The following is a 20,093-nucleotide window of genomic DNA, read 5'->3' as shown; positions in this document are numbered from 1 at the left end:
TAAAGACTTTTCATATCTATCTGCGTAAGTATATTTTGATAATTATGTTTCAGTTTGAAGAAATATGGTATAATAAAATTATGGGGTGTTCGTTCGCGCCTGACCTTTATAGAATGGAAATATGTCACAAAGTTTAACAAGGTTTTTTAATATAGATCCACAGAATATTGTGATAAGTGTTTCAGTGTGAACAGGTATGGTATAATAAATTATGGAGTTTATCGATTTTATTTTTACTTTCATCATATTTTGTTTTGGTTTTGATACCCCCAAATTCGAAACTATCTCTTTAAAACCCTTCCTTTTCATAACCTATCATACTTTCATAAATCAGAGTCCATTTTCTGTAGGCTGTTTTTGAACCCAGTCAACAACGGGTATTTTTGCTAGTATATATATATATATATATATATACATATATATATATATATATATATATATATATATATATATGTATATATATAAGCAATCAGTAATGATTATGGTTAGAAGCCAAACGGTTCTGTAAACTTGGAGTAAATATAAATATTAATATTTATAGAGTAATCCTAACAAATAAGAAAACTCAATACAACTAAAATATGAAATAGAGCTTGTTACAGAAGAATAAAAATTTAAGACTGTAAAATTTTATTTTACATAAATTTATTGTTCGACAGGATACTCAAATGAGATATATTGAAATTTCCTTAATCCTCGGAGTTTCAAAGAAATGCCTTCTTTTCATCAGAGGAAAGATATTAGCAAATTAATATTACAGTGAGGCTATGAATTTGCTGGTACTAACATTAATTGAAACAGCATTATATGAAAGCTAGTCACAAATGCAAAAAAAAAAAAAAAAAAAATTGTTCCATGTTCAGGCTTCATAAAATGGGAGATTATTTTTTTTTTAAATAAAAGGATACATTAAAAGTCAAGGATTAAAAAAATGGTGAAAAGATATGGAGAGATCAATTATTATTAATACGAAAAGATAATAGGAGATAGTGTTCTCATAAGAAAAATCTTGAATTATGTTGTTGACACGTAGACTCAAATTAAAATCCAAAATGTGTGTGGTAATGCAAATATGTTAAACCCAAATAATAACTTTATTATCTCGCATATGCAATCCAATTCCTTTCGTAATATGCATTTAGGTAAAAAAAAAAAAAAATAATAATAATATGAATGACATGTCAATTATGTAAAGGCCATCGCATGTGATATGAAAAAAAAATCTCCTTATAATCGGATTTGTCCGTTTCGCTTAAGTTTGAAAGTCGATTTATAAATATTAATTTACAATTTCTTTTTTTAAATTTAAGCTTTTCAATGTCTTTTATCCTCGCTGTTCTCTGCTATAGTGTCAACTTTTTGAAATTATATTCCCAATCAATCTTCAAGTCGAAATTTGAAAATCTAAATAGACAACAAAAAGACAAAACAAAAAAAAAAACAAAAAAACTATTTGTTTATTTTCTTTAAAATGTTAAATATTGTTTTTATTTTTTTACAGAAAACATAATATCCAATTTTTAAAATTATTTTTTCACAGGGGGGTTACCACTTATCAAGGCCCGGAGGCCACTCAGGGATAAGGGTTATTGCGTGTACAGTAATCAATGAGATAGTATTTTAGTAATCATTAGTATTGGAGATTTGATAGAGTATCTTACTTAAGGGGGCGGTTTGTCAGGAATTTGTTTATGTTGGATTTGAAGACATCCAGGTTGTAGTCAGGTGGGAAACAGGCAAACGGAAGAGAGTTCCACAGTCGTGTACTTCTGAGACAGAAGCTTTGCTCATGGAATCTACGTTTGGATTTAGGCACAGATAAAGAGTGGGGAAAATTATTGACAGTAGTTTTAGCCAGACAGGTGTTTCTCGTGAAAGATTGGCGAGGGGGGACGAGAGACTGGAGCTCAGACAAGCACGTGCCATGGAAATAACGATAAAACAAAGACAGGCTCGCAACGTCTCTTTTGTGAGAGAGAGGCTGCAAGGAAGGGAGAAGGGCACCCCCCACTAAACCACAAAGTCTATTTTGTACTCTGTCAAGGCAGGATAGGCTGTTTTTAGCAGCTCCTGCCCAGATGTGGCAACAGTACTCCATCCTTGAACATATTTGGCTTTTATACAAATAAAGAATTGCATCAGAAGTGAGATATCTTCTGGAGCAATAGACGGATCCCACCATTTTTCCAACGTCCTTGGCAACAGACCTGATGTACTTGTTCCATTTCAGATCATGAGTAAAGGTCAAACCCAGAAGCTTGTCAAAACATGGAGCTTCCCCAAGACAAGAGCCATCCATTTCAATTGATGCCAGATGGGGATCAGAGCGTTGATGATGTAAAGATAGAAGCTTGGTTTTGGATGCATTAAAAGTGACCAGCCACCTCTTCCCCCACTGTACCACGCGATCAAGATCAGAGGAGAGAGAATCAGAGAGAACTTTGTCATTTACAGCCTTTGATGTGTTGCCATAGATGGTTGTGTCATCACCATAGATGTCAACGAATGATGTGTTTTGGGAGATCATTGATGTAGATCAGGAAGAGAGTTGAGCCCAGGATGGACCCCTGAGGGACTCCAGCATTAATACTGTGGGCCTCTGATTTCTGCCCATCAACCACTACTCTTATAAACCTATCGGAGAGAAATGATTTAATGATTGAGTAAACATTTCCAGTAATACCGTAGCTGGAAATCTTGTGAAATAGGCCCTTATGCTGTACCTTATCAAAGGCCTTTGATATGTCAAGAGCAATTGCCCTGGAAAGGAAGCCTTTGTCAAGAGATTCACTAATTCTATGAGATATAACCGTTAGCATATCTGTCGCAGATCTTGCAGAGCGGAAACCATATTGCATGTCACTAAGAAGGTTGTTTCTGTTGAGGTGGTTGACTACTTCTTTATTTAATATGGATTCCAATAACTTGTTTTTTTTTTTTACTTCTGAGTCACTGCTTATCAAGGCCTGATGGCTACTCGAAGATAAGGGTTAATGAATCTAAGGTAATGTAGTAATTGTTAATAGTATAAATTGGATGGAATTTGGTCATTTATGAGGACGGCTCAACAAGAATTTGCTTACATTGGATTTGAAGTTATATTCAACCGAGAAGCTAGTCAGCAGACGTGTTCTACAGGCAGGCAGTTCTAGGAAAAAAGCTTTGTTCATGGAATCTGTGTTTAGATTAAGGCACAGATAGGGAGTGAGAGAAATCATAAATAGTGGTTGTAATTCTTCGGGTATTTTTTGTAAAAGTTTGGCAAGGGGGGGGGCATAGATTGGAGTTCAGTCGAGTACTTGCCATGAAAATAACGATAGAACAGAGACAAGCTTGCGACGTCTCTTCTGTGGGAAAGATGTTGCAGAGAAGAGAAAAGGGCATCACCTACTTGGTTTCAAAGCTGATTTTAAAATTTCACAAAGCAGGAGAGTGTGTGCCGAGTAACACCTGACCAGATATGGTATACAGTACTCTGTTTGAGGATGTATCTGGTTCTTATACAGATAAAGAGTTGCATCGACAGTGAGATACCTATTAGAGCGGTAGAGTGATCCAACCATTTTTCCAGCCATCTTGGCAACAGATTTGATGTATGTGTTCCATTTCAGATCAGTAGTGAAGGTCAGTCCCAGAAGCTTGTCAAGACATGGAGCTTCTCCAAGACGAATCATTCATTTCAATTGATATGTCAAGGGCCATTACTCTAGAAACGAATCTCCTGTCGATAGATTCACTAATCCTATGTAATATAACAGTTAGTACATCAGCTGTATATCTTGCAGAATGGAAACCAGATTGCATGTCATTTAGCAGGTTATTTTTGCTGAGGTGGTTGACCACTTCTCTGTTTATCACAGATTCCAGCAACTTAGACGCACAGAGGACTGATTAGTCTGTACCAATTTCCAGAAGTTTTAAATACGCGGCAGACTGATGAAGATTTCTAGGGTGTTGAGAAGCATTTCTCCTTAAGGCAATGTTTAAACAGCTTTGTAAATATGGGAGCTAGTTTTAGTTGAAACTTTTTGGAATGCCGTTGAGGCCAATTGCTTACTGGAATCAATGTTTTTGATAATCTTGGCAACATCATGTACAGATATTTGTATGTCATATAGCATGTTTTCAATCACAGGCGGGAATATAGGGGATAGGCGGCCCTGATTGCAAAGGGTAGAACTTACTGCAAAGTCCTTGGCAAAGAATTTTACTTTGTCAGATGCTGACGAAATTACCTCCAATCCATTGATGATGGTTGGGATAGAGAAAATCCTGCTTGTTAATCTTCAAAACTGGTGGGAACCAAGCTGCTGCTCAGCTACTTTAAACTTAGCGTACTGAGCATATGAATCTCTTGCATTCTTTATTACTTTTGTGCCGTTAATTAAATTGTTAAAACAGGGGATTTCCAAAAACATTATCTATGTATAAGTCAACCCCCCCCACACACACACACACAAAATAACCTTAAAATCACTTAAATATGATATTTTAATTTGTCCAGATTTCGTATACATTATTATAGAATCGTGATTTCAAAAGGAAAAAGGAAAAGTACTTGGGTGCCATCAGTTAGAATTGAAACCGAAACTGTAGCATTCAAAGCTGGTGACGTTACCACTGTACCAATGTGACACGCTTATGGATTGATTAAAAATTAAAAATAAAAAATAAACTAAGATGAATGTACAAAATGTTTATCCCTTTTTTGACCCCTTAAAAACTATTTTAACTGGCTAAAGACCCATAAAAGAATGGTCCATAAAAAATCCAATTATTTGAGGCCCCTAGCTCCGCCCTGCGACTTTTAGTTTCGGGGGAGATAGCGTTTGAAAATATGGAGACAGACTTTTATATATTAGACTTTGTGATTAAATGAATTAAATGAATGACTTTGTGATTAAATGAATTTTTCTTTAATGGATTAAAATTATACTACACAGGTAAAATTGGTTGAAACGTGAGCCAATTTAAACCTTCAGCGGAATGATACAAGTTAATGGACTACTTAGACTAGAGGACAACATCAAATTGAAAAAAAACAAAAAACAAACATTTCACGACTTTCTGTTGTCAAGATGACAAATCTTTGAAAGGAACTATTTCTTGTTTATAACGATGCTTTCGCCAAGGAATTATATTTTATAAACGATTACGTCGCAGGGATACCGGACGTTACCTGGGATTTAATAAGGATCAACAAATGTTCAAGACTTATACAAATAAATTATATTTTTAAGCGGTAAAGATAATCCTCTACCTGTATAAAAACCAAGTACATCCTGAGATGGAGTACTGTTGCCACATCTGCGCATGAGCTGCTCAGAGACATATCCTGCTTTGATAGAGTTCAAAATTGACTTCGTAATCTAGTAAGTGATGCTCTTTTCTCTTTTCTGTAACATCTTTTCCACAAAAGAGACGTTGCAAGCTTGTCTCTCCTCTTTTGTTATTTTCATAGCAAGTGTTCGACTATGCCCCCTCTGGTACTTGTACAATTTAATGAAGACATTAAAAAATGAAAATATCGAAAAAGGTTATATTGTACGTATCCATTATGGAACGAAGTCTCCAGAAAAAAATATTTTTACTTAATTTCATCAAGTAGTTTTTGTTTTACAGCGAAAAAACAATTTGTTATGATACCGAACAAAAGGTTCGATTTTAGGAAGAAAAGCTAGTATGAAAGATGGGGAGGGAGTGTCAGCGCTTTAAACTGAGTTATCTCCCCGTGGCGTGTTCAAAAAATTCCGAGATGGCTGGCTTCAACGCGCTTTCATAAAAAAGTGTTTTTCCCGCTGTAAAAAGGAAACTACTCAATCAAATTAAGTGAGTTTTTTTTTTGGGGGGGGGGGCGAGATCTTGAGTCCAAAACGGATACGTAGAATATAAACTTTTTTCGATATTTTCATTTTTTAATGTCTTGATTAAACTGTACAAGTACCTCCCCCCCCCTCTTGCCAAATTTTCACAAAAAAACACTCGTTTAGCAAAAAATCACTATCAAACATTTCCCACACTCTCTATTGGTGCCTAAACTTAAACGTAGATTCCATGAATAATTTTTTTTTTTTATCTAAAACTGTCCGCCCGTGGAACTCTGTTCCACTTGTCGGCTTTCCAACTGACTACAATATTGTCGTTTTCAAGTCCAACGTAAACAAGTTCTTATTGAATCGTCTTCTTAATCTAACGATACCACATTTCCACTACTAACAATGACTACACTATTGTCCCAAATAACTACCGTACACTCATTAACCCTTAATATGTGCTGACCCGTTTGTAAAAGAGAAAGAAACGTTATACTTTATTATTTACGCGTTTCAATAATTTCTTTTTTTATTTTCGCAGGACATTAGCGGAATATCTCGCGGTAAAGATAACGATTATAAGCAGTTTATGTCTGCTGATTGTAATGGCGAAATTGGAGGCGACGCAGAATGTTCTCTGAAGGAACAAGGTAAGTCACTCCTTCTCCATTTAAAACTTTGATCTTTTTAATTAAACCGGTGACCTTGTGACCTTGAAGGACTAATAATAAATAAGACCACGCGCTGGTAGATTTACAAGACTAGTATGTTACAGAAATACCGCTCCTAGACTGCTGGTATTTACTTCCTTTCTAGTGCAGAAAGATGTGACACAAGGTCGGATGGTGGTGATGGGGGGGGAGGCAAGCCAGCGTCCTTAAAAGAGAAGCGCTCTATACTATTAAGAAGTGCCTGAGCAGCCTCGTCGGCATTCCCCAGTCTCCAGTCAGGGTGCTTTAGGCAAACCAATAAATTTACTCCACCAGAAAAAAAAGTAGACCTCTTATGACTACCCAAAGATGAATGTTGCAACCTCAGATAAAAGGTCACTGTAGCGTTACCAACACGTTGTAGTCTCAGTTGCAAAGTAGAAAAGAATAGGAAAGAAATTCAACTTGCTTTTTCCGATGGTAACAACGACATTTAATTCCTCATTCAACTGTCATGTGTGACTTCTCGTTATGGCTGTGACATCACCCACGCCTCTAACATGCTCTTGAACGTCATCCACGTCTCTAACGTGATCGTCTACTCTAACGTGTCCTTTCTCCTTTTTTATAGTCTTATTCTTTACTGGTGACGTCATTTGTATTTGCATACGCGTGTCTGCATTTCATTACACCAGTTTCCGTCTGACCAATTGTCAAGAAAAGATCCTCGACTGGTATTTAGCGATCCATAGTCGATAGGAAACTGAATACTTTATACATAGTGTCTGAAAGAGTCCATTTAATTATGAATAGGGTGGATCGTCAATACACCATAAGTGGTTTTATAGCAGAAATATATTTCGACCTAGTTTATTGTCAGCATACTACATATGCATGCAGCTGAAAGGAACAGATTTAGCATTACACCTTATCTGGTTTAACACAAGCTTTGTCTAAGATATAAAGTTGTTGTTTCTGCTTTTAGAATTTAGACTCAAATAGTATCACATCTTACACATAGATATTTGATTCTTCACAACCATTTTATTTATTTATTTTTTTTTTACAAGGGAGTCACCACTTATCAAGACCCAAAGGACATGCGAGGATAAGGGTTAATGAATGTAAGGTGGTAGCGCAATAATCGTTGTGTAGATTCGGTAGAATTTGGATTATTTATGGGGACAGCTCAACAAGAACTTGTTTATATTAGACTGGCTTGAAGGCTACCATATTGTAGTTGACCGGGAAGCAGGCCAGTGGAACAGTGTTCCACAGACAGATAGTTGTAGTAAAAGTAAAAAAGCTTTGTTCACGGAATCTACATTTAGATTTAGGCAGAGATAGAGAGAGGGGGAAATTGTTGAGCATATTTTTTTTTTTTTTACAAAAGCAAAATGTCTTTCCATGAATTTTATCTCTCGACCCCAAAATATACAGAGTTTAGACCATTCTTATAATGACTTTTTCTCTGCTTATTGAGTCTAAACCATTCCTGTAATGACCTTTTTTTCTGCTGGTATGAAACTGGACCTGTGCAGTTCTAGGAGGTCCACCCTTTCAGGCTTTGCCTTCTCTCTATGGGAAGGGATTAGTTTATTGCTAATCACCTGAACTGCCACAAATGGGAAATGCCGATGTGGCTATCAAGGCAACGTTTGCAAGGTCAGAGTACTTCTCCTCCAGAGCGGTAACTTTTCCATCCTAATTTCTGACCCTTCTGCCACATTTCTTATTATGGGAGGGAAATAAATATCAGCAGCTTTCTTCGTTCTGTCTTTAGAGACAATGGATACAACCTGCAAGGGAGGCTGCATATGTAATTGTGAAGTAACAGTTGCGCAATCTCCAACCGCATCTCTCCTGAGTCGATGCTGCTTGATTCCGGTGGCAAGAGAAAGTGCCGGATGACTGGAAACAGTACTGAGATAAGCTAAGAGCATGTACCAGCACCCGATGTTACCAAATGGTCACCCATTTCAGTATTGACCAGACTCAACATTACTTAACTTTGGTGATATAATGGGAACTGGTGTGTCAACCTGATTATGCTGTATGCTAATAATTTTCAACTAGCGGGACCTGTGGAAATTCCACAGGGAACTCATTCATATGCAATATATTGATGTTGGCATTCTGTAGATGTTCAGTGTAAATCGATACGCTCTGATATTATTGTAGCTCTTTTGTTAAAACTGCAAAAGTATTTATTTAAGCTAGCATGAACACCCGGTAAAGCCCGGTCATAAAGTACGCTTAAATATGATATTTTAATTCTTGCAGATTTCGTATATATTATTATAGAGTTAATGTTCTATCGATTTTTATATGTTATAAAGTTGCGATTTCAAAAATAAAAAAATATATATCCGTATTACTTGGGTGCATTAGCTTGAATCGAAACCGAAACCAAAACTTATGAAGAATTCTTGATAAAATTATTTATTACAAGGATTAGAAGAACATAACAATTAAACGACCCGGATGTAAGCATGACACAAAAGAATACACATGCTATCGTATTAATATATAGATGATGAATCAAACAGGGGTTCTTTTTTTTTATGATTTTGTTCAAACTGAGAATGGAGCATCCTCCTGGGTGCCAGACATTCACCTGCTATCTCATATATTCCAATCGAGAGATTCTTAAAAATATTCTGACAGTCCCTTTAAATGCAATTGCTTGAATCTCCCTTGCACTTGGTTCATCAGGTATGTTTGCCAGTTAGGCTTTGAAATTCTTTTCATGACTCCAGTTGCACCAATAATTACTGGAATGATGGCAATCTTCCTAAGATTCCAATTTCTTTTCATGTCATACATAAAAGCTTAATATTATTTCATTATCTTTTCCCTCTCAAATCTCTTTAACCCAGCATCATTGAAGACACTAACTTTTACTAAGGTTGCTTCTTTCTTCTTCTTGTTCCATATCACTGTGTTAGCTCTATTTTCTAGGTACCTAGCTGTAGGAAAAAGAATAGTCAATGTTGACCCAGCATCATTGAAGACACTAACTTTTACTAAGGTTGCTTCTTTCTTCTTCTTGTTCCATATCACTGTGTTAACTCTATTTTCTAGGTACCTAGCTGTAGGAAAAAGAATAGTCAATGTTGATCATGTATGACTTATTTCCAGCTATTCTTTCTGATATATGTCCTCAGGACTTTCTACTGCGTTCGATGTTCAACTCTTTACAGCTCGTTCAGTGGAAATATTTACATACTCCATTGTGTGGCATTGTATAATAGCTATCCTTCAGTAGAACCTTACATTCTGTACTTCTGTATGGCAGAAGCTGCACTTGTTGTCATTGCTGAGACCATTCATCTTTTTAAAAGCAATGGTCATCAAGCCTTGATCTTTGCCAACCATTATAATCCTCTCTTGATCATAGTGGAACGATCCTCTTTTTAGCTAATCTATTGAGCCTTCCTTAGCTATACAGTTCTGGATGAATTCACCCAGAAAATGCTTGGCACGCTATTAGTTGGCCTGTTCTTCGAGTTTCTTGCAGTGGAAATTCTTGATGTATTTTTGGCGATTTTTTGGGCTATTTCCATAGCAGAATTATTTCCTGATTCTGCCTCATTTGTAAGACAGTCTTGTTTAAAAATTCAGGGATAAGGGTCATTGCAAGTACATTACGTTAGTGTGGAGATTTGATGAAGTGTTTACTTAAGGGCGCGGTTCATTAGGAATTTGTTAACATTGGACTTGAAGACATCCAAGTTGTAGTCCGGTGGGAAGCAGGCAGACGGAACAGAGTTCCACAGGCGTGCAGTTCTAAGAAAGAAGCTTTGTTCATGGATCCCGCGTTTTGATCTAGGCACAGATATAGAGTGGGGGAAATTTTTGACAGTGGATTCAGCTAGACGAGTGTTTTTATGGTGTTTTTTCACCATTTTGAGGTTTGGATTTTGGGAACTCATCAAATAGGCTCACAATAGTTGCACAACGATGATGGTCATTTTCTAAGAGACCCATACCTCCTGCTTTTCTGGACAGATAAATCGTAGGCAGAACACTCATAGCAACCCTTTTTGTACTATTGGGTCAAAACTTATGAAAGCCAAAAGCCACTTGAGAATAACGGTTGTTGTGCCATCAATAAAAGAAATTAATACACGAATGTACAAAATTGGGGAGAGGGGTTTCTATGGTCTTCCTCATCACCGTACCTAACCCTAACCCTAACCCTACCTAAAGTTCTCATTCACCATAATACCGCAAGCACACCGGTTGTTATCCTATTTAAGATTCCCAAATGACACGTTTTTTTTTGTTTGTTTTTTTTTAATTTTTACGTTTCAATTTTGATTTTCTTAGCATAAAATGATGTATTTTTTTTTTATTCAGGTTGATTTTAAATTTATCAAACATCCTAAAATACATTGTGAGATTGTGAATTTGTCATTTGTTTATTTGAAATTGAAAATAAACAGCATATTTCTAATAGGGTGGATATATTTGAATTCTAATTCCAGAATTTATGAAAAACATGTCTCAACCACTCTGCAATTTTGATATTCTGTTATGTAAATATTTCAGTGCAATAACGGTTGTTTAAATGAAATGCTTTCAAGATTTTGTTCCAAAAATGGTGGAAAAAATTATTCGTTGTCAGTGTTCGTATTAATATCCATAAAATAATATTTGAAATAATTTCTCTTGATCGCTTTAAACACTTTCTCACACCAACCAATCTACTATCAGACAAGGTATGGAGTGTTTCAAAAGTCTTGGGAATATACCGATTTTAAATATGTTGTAATGTTCCCAATACTTTTGAAACACCCTGTATTTGGGCTGTTGAATCTGTGTGTCATTCAAAGGTTCTTGATAAATTGCAGAAACGTATGTGAATTTGATTGGCCGCACACTTCCTTTTTTACTGCAACCTCACTTTCACAGATGTAATGTTGCTAGTCTCAGTCTTTTCTACAAATATTATGTCATGTGTTCTTCAGAATTATCTGATTTATTCTCTGCTTCCTTTGTTCCAGCTCGTTTGACTCGTTGGTCTAGTGAGCTTCATCAATTCTCTCTTTTCATACCTCATTGTAATACAACTTCCTATTCCATTAGCTCCTTTCCAAGGACTGCAATTTTGTGGCACTTTGTTCCTGCTCACTGTTTTCCTTCTAAATACAGCCTTGGACTTCTCAAGGCTAAAGCCAATAATCATCTTCTGTTCTTGTTAGACCCTTTCGTTGTCTCGAGAAGCTTCCATGACTAAAACCTGTATATCATAAGTGACATCTAAATACAATGTGAATCTGTTATGAAGGCAGAAGTTATGGTTTTTTGATCAAGTTTGTTTCCTATGCTAAGGTTGAGGTTATATTTTTAGTCAAGATTATTTGTCTCTATATATTTAGACATTTATTTTTAAATTGTATCAGAGTCGAGAAACAACTTGGAATCGTCCCATCACTAATAAGAATGTTATTTTGTGACGTCATATGTTTGTGAGAAATTGAAATTGGGGGAAAAAATACGAATAGAATGGCTGGCATATTTTTTTAATTTTTTTAGTGTTATCCAGTATTCATCTTAATTGAAACTTGAGATTTTGTGAAAAGCTTTCAACCAACCAAAATTTATATATATATTTGTAAAAAATCACAAAACAAAAAATTAGGCACAAGGCTACTTAAAAATTGGGGTGGGGGTTTCTATAGTCATCCTCGTCACTGTACCTTTGGTTGGTCTATGCTAGTCCTAGCTAAAATTCTCATTCACCATAATACCACAAGCATGCTGGGAGTCGTCATATCACATCGTTTTATTTTTTTTGTTTTGTTTTTTTTAAGTTTCAATTTTGGTGTTTTTAGCATAAAATTACATATTTTTTTATTCAGGTTGATTTTAAATTTATCAAACATCCTGAAATATATACATTGTGAGATTGTGAATTTGTCATTTGTTTATTTGAAATTGAAAATGAACAGCATATTTCTAATAGGGTGGATATATTTGAATTCTAATTCCAGAATTTATTGAAAAACATGTCTCAACCACTCTGCAATTTTGATATTCTCATCATAAACTTATGTAAATATTCTAATGCAATAACGGTTGTTCAGATGAAATGTTTTCAAGATTTTAAGCTGATTTATTAAAAAAAAAAAAAGTCCGAATTATGGATGAGCAGTGAATTCCTGTATTGTGCAACTTGAGATTTGTATCTTTGCTGAAAGAGAACTTAATGAGATTTAAAAGAGAAACGAAGAAGCCAGAGAATGCAGCTCAAAGGCAAACTCATTAACATTTTAATGCAAAATATTTCAGTGTTAATTATTTACTCAAATTTCAACTGAACAGTGATTAGCGAACAGAAACGTATTGAATAAGATCAGTGAGACTCGAGGAAAAAAAGCGGATAAATATCTTTTTTGCATTCTAATGGTGTATATACTAATATGACACAATCGTGTTGCCACACCAATTCTTGATAGTTCATCAAAGTTAAACGATGGGAAATCTGGCCAGTGCCAGTTTGGATAACCATTTGTGAATGCCAGACACTGTATATCATCTTTCTCATGATCTGGATATACATGAAGTTGCAGATTACTGATGAATTTGTTATTCCCTGTAAACCTCCTCCATTTTTTTTTTTTTTACATAGGAGTCACCACTTATCAAGGCCCAGAGGCTACTCGAAGATAACGGTTAAAGCGTGTGCAGTAGTAAATGGGACAATATCATAGGAATCGTTAGTAGTGTAAATTTGGTAAATTGGATTACTTAAGGGGAACGGCTCAACAAGAACTTGTTTACATTAGACTTGAAGACGACCATATTGTAGTCAGCTGGCAAGCAGGCAAACAGAAGACAATTCCACAGGTGTGCAGTTCTAAGAAAGAAGCTTTGTTCATGGAATCTACATTTAGGTTTAGGAACGGATAAAGAGAAGGAGAAATTATTGATAGTTTTTCCAGCTAGACGAGTGTTTCTCATGAATGTTTGGCAAGAGGAAACTATAGATTGCAGGTCAGACGAAAGAAATTCAACAAGGGTATTACTTATTCATTCGTTCGGTGTATATACTACCAAATCTACACAGCATTGCTTTGATGTCAAATTTGTTGGATTTGAAGATGTATTGAATGTTGCATCTGAGGTACCAGACAAAACATCTGGTTAGAAGAAATTACACCTGACTGATTAGTGAATATACACCCACCTGGCCGGAAGTCTAAATATCTGCTGATTTGATGCAGAGACATATGTGCGTGAAGCTGATGAAAATACATCTGTATGCCTGTATGTATGGAGGAGGAAAGGTTCCCTATGCAATTAATTTTTTTGTTGTACTTGTAAGTATTGGAGACACAAGAAGTGCAGTTGGAATTACCGGTTGTTTGAGAGAGAATAACCGGTTTGTGTATAAAAAGTGTAAGACTATGGACATGGATAAGAACTCAGATGTGTAGAAAGTATATCTGGATGGAGAAGCTATCGAGGGTGTTAGAAATTTGTAAAATTAAATATTTGTTTAATATTGGATTTGAGGTACTACACTTGGTTAGAAGAAATAACATCCAGTTGATTGATGCAAGCACATCCACCTGGCCGGAAGTTTACATTTGCAAAGGACACCTGTAGATGCAGCTGATTAAAATGTCTCTATATGTATGAAAGTGGAAAGTTCCTCTGCTTATTTTTGTGAAAAGGGAGCCAGACGCAATTCAATAGAAACCATGACCCGTGAGGGTTGCTGCTACACTAAATGCATTTGCAAAATTCTGAAATGGGTGTTGCAGTTGGAGGTGGATGAGTATCCAAAAGTGTTATGAGTATCCAAAAGTGTTATATAAACCAATCCAAATAAAGATTGACAGTAATCAGCTGGCTAGCAAATTCGAATCACCAGCTCACATGTACTCTCACACCCTTCCCCACCTTACACACTTTGCTTATTGCAAAAGCTCACAGTGTTACTAGATATAACTAAGACTTAATGTATATATTACTAAGGCTGAATGTATATATTACTAAGAGTGAATGCATATATAACTAAGACTGAATATGTATATTACTAAGACTGAATGTATACAACTACATGAATAAAGATTGAATGTATATATTACTAAGAGTGAATGTATACATTACTAAGATTGAATGTCTATATTACTAAGACTGAATGTATATATTACTAAGGCTGAATGTATATATTACTAAACTGAATGTATATATCATTAAGATTAAATGTGTATATTACTAAGACTGAATGTATATATTACTAAACTGAATGTATATATCATTAAGATTAAATGTGTATATTACTAAGACTGAATGTATATATTACTAAGATGGAATGTATATATTACTTTGATTGAATCTATATATTACTATGATTGAATGTATATATTACTAAGATTGAATGTATATATTACTAAGACTGAATGTATATATTACTATGATTGAATGTATATATAATTCTAAGATTGAATGTATATACAGGGTGTCCGTAAAGTTACTATACAGTCTTACAAGTTACTATACAGACACCCTGTAATATATTAACAGTACAGTAAGATATTGTATTAAAATATTTATTTGTATAAAACAATAAGACTGTATAGTAACTTTACGGACACCCTGTATAACTAAGAACGAATGTATATATTATTAAGAATTAATGTATATATATAACTAGAATGAATGTATATATTACTAAGAACGAATGTATATATATTATTAAGAATTAATGTATATATAACTAGAATGAATGTATATATAACTAAGAACGAATGTATATATTATTAAGAATTAATGTATATATAACTAGAATGAATGTATATATAACTAAGAACGAATGTATATATTATTAAGAATTAATGTATATATAACTAGAATGAATGTATATATTACTAAGATCGAATGTATATATTATTAAGAATTAATGTATATATAACTAGAATGAATGTATATATAACTAAGAACGAATGTATATATTATTAAGAATTAATGTATATATAACTAGAATGAATGTATATATAACTAAGAACGAATGTATATATTATTAAGAATTAATGTATATATAACTAGAATGAATGTATATATAACTAAGAACGAATGTATATATTATTAAGAATTAATGTATATATAACTAGAATGAATGTATATATAACTAAGAACGAATGTATATATTATTAAGAATTAATGTATATATAACTAGAATGAATGTATATATAACTAAGAACGAATGTATATATTATTAAGAATTAATGTATATATAACTAGAATGAATGTATATATAACTAAGAACGAATGTATATATTATTAAGAATTAATGTATATATAACTAGAATGAATGTATATATAACTAAGAACGAATGTATATATTATTAAGAATTAATGTATATATAACTAGAATGAATGTATATATAACTAAGAACGAATGTATATATTATTAAGAATTAATGTATATATAACTAGAATGAATGTATATATAACTAAGAACGAATGTATATATTATTAAGAATTAATGTATATATAACTAAAATGAATGTATATATAACTAAGAACGAATGTATATATTATTAAGAATTAATGTATATATAACTAGAATGAATGTATATATAACTAAGAACGAATGTATATATTATTAAGAATTAATGTATATATAACTAGAATGAATGTATATATAACTAAGAACGAATGTATATATTATTAAGAATTAATGTATATATAACTAGAATGAATGTATATATAACTAAGAACGAATGTATATATTATTAAGAATTAATGTATATATAACTAGAATAAATGTATATATTGCTATGATTGAATGTATGTTACTAGGACTGAATAAGGAAGTCAAAATACGAGATCTGATTGGCCAAATAAAGAATTGGCCGAATAAAAAGTTAAGGACCGTCGTGTATCTTTAGAGACAATAAATGCACAGATTGATGTCAGTGTGCGCACTGTCACACAATTATTTGCGAGGAACTGAATATGAGGAAGATTTGCTCAAATGCAGTCCACAACTCCATCATTGTCACAGACTATTTGAGCAAGTTGGCATCAAGACAGTTCCTCATATTCCCTATAGTGTAGCCCTTGCTCCCTGTGACATTTTGTTTTTCTTTAAGCTCAAGGAAAACCTTAGAGTCTGTCGTCATGAGAATTGAGGAGATTCAAGAAGCTGTGAGGAAGGTAATTGACGGGCTCACACAAGAGAACTTCCATGGGCCTTCCAGAAGTTGTTGGAACTGTACAATAACTGCATTGCAGCCGGAGGAGATTACTTCGGAGGGGACTAGAGTTTAATGTGTGTACTATCAATAAATGTGTCAATACGGAAAAAGTCTGGAAACTTATTGAAGACACCTCGTAGCTATCTGTGAATCTCATCCAATTTTATTTCTTCATTTGAGGTTTTGTAAACCTTCCAATGAGATCAACGATTAGAGTATGAAAGAGTCATCGTGAACTTAAAAGTGTGCGGTAGCCATTTTGTTTTTTAAAAGATTTCAGCTGCTGCTGCTTCTTCCATTTAAGTTCAGTATGAATCTTTGATGGTCAGATCAGAGAGTTGATATCACTCGGAGAGAGGAAAATCTGTCCTAAAAAAAAAAAGAAGACTGGATGAGGTTCAAAGCTAATTGGATATAACATTCTCTTGTCAAAGGCAGAAGAATGCGGCTGAAAAACATGAGACGAAAAACAAAAACAAAATGACGATATCAAATCTGAATAATTTATCAAGTAATCACAATGCCTGCGCTTGCGCTTCGGAAGAATAATTTTTTTAGCTATAAAATCAGATTTGACTTAAAATTGAAATTCAGTTGTAAGTTACGAGACAGCAGATTATATATATATATATATATATATATATATATATATATGCCGTTATTTGTGTTATTATTGTTAGCATTTGCGAGTTTTCTCTTTTAACTATGCAATGTCGCCCTATTTCTTATATATATATATATATATATATATATATATATATATATATATATATATATATATATATATATATATATATTCGTCATATTTTCTGTGTTTCGTTATATTTTCTGGGAAAAGGATTCCAGCAGAGTGCTCTATTATAAGGAAAAATCCGAAAATAAAAGCGTATTATTTATGTTTTATTTACAGAAAGTTTAGATGAGATAATCCATCGGTACCGTCGGTTTCAAACCTGATAATTAGGGACAGTTTTAGATTCCCATATCAAGCTCTCTTCAGCCGATAACTTGATATGGATATCTAAAACGGTCCCTAATTATCATGTTTGAAACCGACGGTACCGATGACTCATTTAAACTTTCTGTAAATAAAACATAATATATATATATACAGGGTGGTCAAAAAGTCAGGTAACATGTTAAAGGTAGAAAAAACAATGTGATCCATTATAATCTCTATTCGTTTAATATTATTTGTTTAAATATTTGAGTGTAATATATAAACTTTAATTTTAAATCTATGTGTTGTGTCATTTATATTCTTCTTTCTTTTCTAATATCGTTTTTCTTTAAAATGTTACCTGACTTTTTGACCACCCTGTATATATATATATATATATATATATATATATATATATATATATATATATATATATATATATATATATATATATAATATTTAATGTATCCAAATTAAGTTTTATAAAGAAATGTAATATTTTATGTGCCGACTTTAAGTATTTACTTCAATAGTGCTCAGGATGTGAGTAGAGCTAGGTAGTAAATTATTAAAATATATGTGGCAATTAAACTCCCCAAAATCTTCCGTGTTTCATTCTCATGAGAACTTGTCAGGCTAGCCTTACTCACTGATTAGCCTGAAGAGTACTCACAAGAATGAAATGCTGAAAATTCTGTGTAGCTTAATTGTCATATATATTTTCATAACTTACTATGTATGTATGTATGTATTGTTATTTATTTATATTATTTATTTTATTTATTATAAAATAGTTATCCACGCGCATGTGTTTCGTTGTAACTACGGCTTACTGCGTTAGTAATGGCACAACACATTATTTCATTTACAACTATTATATCTAATATATATATATATATATATATATATATATATATATATATATATATATATATATATACTAGACTACCCGTGACCCGTTGGGTTAGTATGTTATATTAGCTATGGAATTCATGTATGAGCGTGACACTTGTGACGTAAAGAAAATAGTTTTTTGTGACATAACAGAAACATTTCTATGAAAGTATATTAAAATGAAAAAAAAAGAATATAGATAGATTTCTATGAGTCGTTCTGTTTATTATAATTGATTATTTTTGAAAAGAATTTTACAGTTACTGAATCATAAGCCATACTTATAGGTAAATGTGCACTGAACAGATATCATAATACTTATTATAGTTAAATTCAAATTTTGATATACCTGCTTTTTTTTTTTACATCGTTAATTTCTGTATTACATTTAAGTTATTTTAAACCCCACTCTTCCCATGTTAAAATAATAATTCCAAAATAATAACGTTAATATTTCAGCGGCCCAATTGTTCTTTTGCTTTTTGTTTATTTTAAACCCCACTCTTCCCATGTTAAATAATAATTTCGAAATAATAACGTTAATATTTCAGTGCGCAGGTCATGCGCGCATGCGCAGCCGGATGTCGTAAACCGGAAAGTGGGTTACATACAGTGTTACAAGATCATTTAGTTTTATAATTATATAGATACATACTTCAGAATGAAATTATCTAACAGTCAACTGGCATGGGAACCTGTGATTATAAGTTTTACAAGATATTACTGGCAGCAATAGTCTATATTTTACCACACTACTATCAAAGACATTCCCTTGGCCTTTTGGTCAAGATCAAAGTGTAGTATCTGTTCCGGCAGATGCTGCAAGCAAAGACCATATGTGTGGGCAACCGCACATATAAGACCTTGGTCAATGTAGGGGCAACCCTTCATACCAATTGTCACTATCCAACTCCCCTACTCCCCGGGGAGTTGGTCCCCATTTCCCCTTCACTCCTCACATTAAAAATCGGCCTTGTGCCTAGTTTGCTCGGTGGGGAAGCAAATAAATACCATCTGTTCCGGCAGATACTGCACTTAAGATAATTTGTACCAGTCAATGGAGGGGAAACCCTCTATACTGGGAACCGCCTGGGTAATACCTAGGAGGTCCACCCTCCCAGGCCTTGCCACCGGGCTTTCCGGTGGGGCAAGTTTATTGCTTGCTGCCTGAGGCGCCCCGACCGGGGAATGCCGACGGGGTTACCCAGGCAATTTTTAAAATTGCAGGAGTGCCCCTCCTTTAGGGGAGCCTGCGGGGTTCCCACTTTCCGGCCTTGTGCCACATAATGCTGATGTGGGCAGCATTTAAATAAAAACCCTCTATACTGGGACAATTATTATTTTTGGTAACCAGAGTGCCCCCTTTTTGCCTACTTTTAGGGGAGCTGGTTTTTACCTCACATTAAAAACGGCCTTGTGCCTAATTTGCTCAGTGGGGGAGCAAATAAACACCATCTGTTCCGGCAGATGCTGCACTTAAGATGGTTTGTGCCGGGAAACCCTCTATACTGGGACAATTATTATTTTTGGTAACCAGAGTGACCCCTTTTAGGGGAGCTGGTTTTTACCTCACATTAAA

The 20,093-nt window shown here is 34.0% G+C and overlaps 1 protein-coding gene across 1 annotated transcript in view; it reads left to right on the top strand.

Moving 5' to 3' along the window:
- Positions 1 to 20,093, top strand: part of LOC145242992 (protocadherin gamma-C4-like) — a 314,328-nt gene that overhangs the window by 276,758 nt on the left and 17,477 nt on the right. Inside the window, exon 3 of the mRNA XM_080106118.1 lies at positions 6,355 to 6,463. Coding sequence (XP_079962244.1) covers positions 6,355 to 6,463 — 109 coding nt within the window. The remainder of the gene's footprint in view (positions 1 to 6,354; positions 6,464 to 20,093) is intronic.

Source organism: Euprymna scolopes, chromosome 21, assembly GCF_053919585.1.
Source record: "Euprymna scolopes isolate OS-2025 chromosome 21, ASM5391958v1, whole genome shotgun sequence".
Taxonomy (NCBI): Eukaryota; Metazoa; Mollusca; class Cephalopoda; order Sepiida; family Sepiolidae; genus Euprymna; species Euprymna scolopes.
This window is presented reverse-complemented; position numbering and strand designations above follow the sequence as displayed.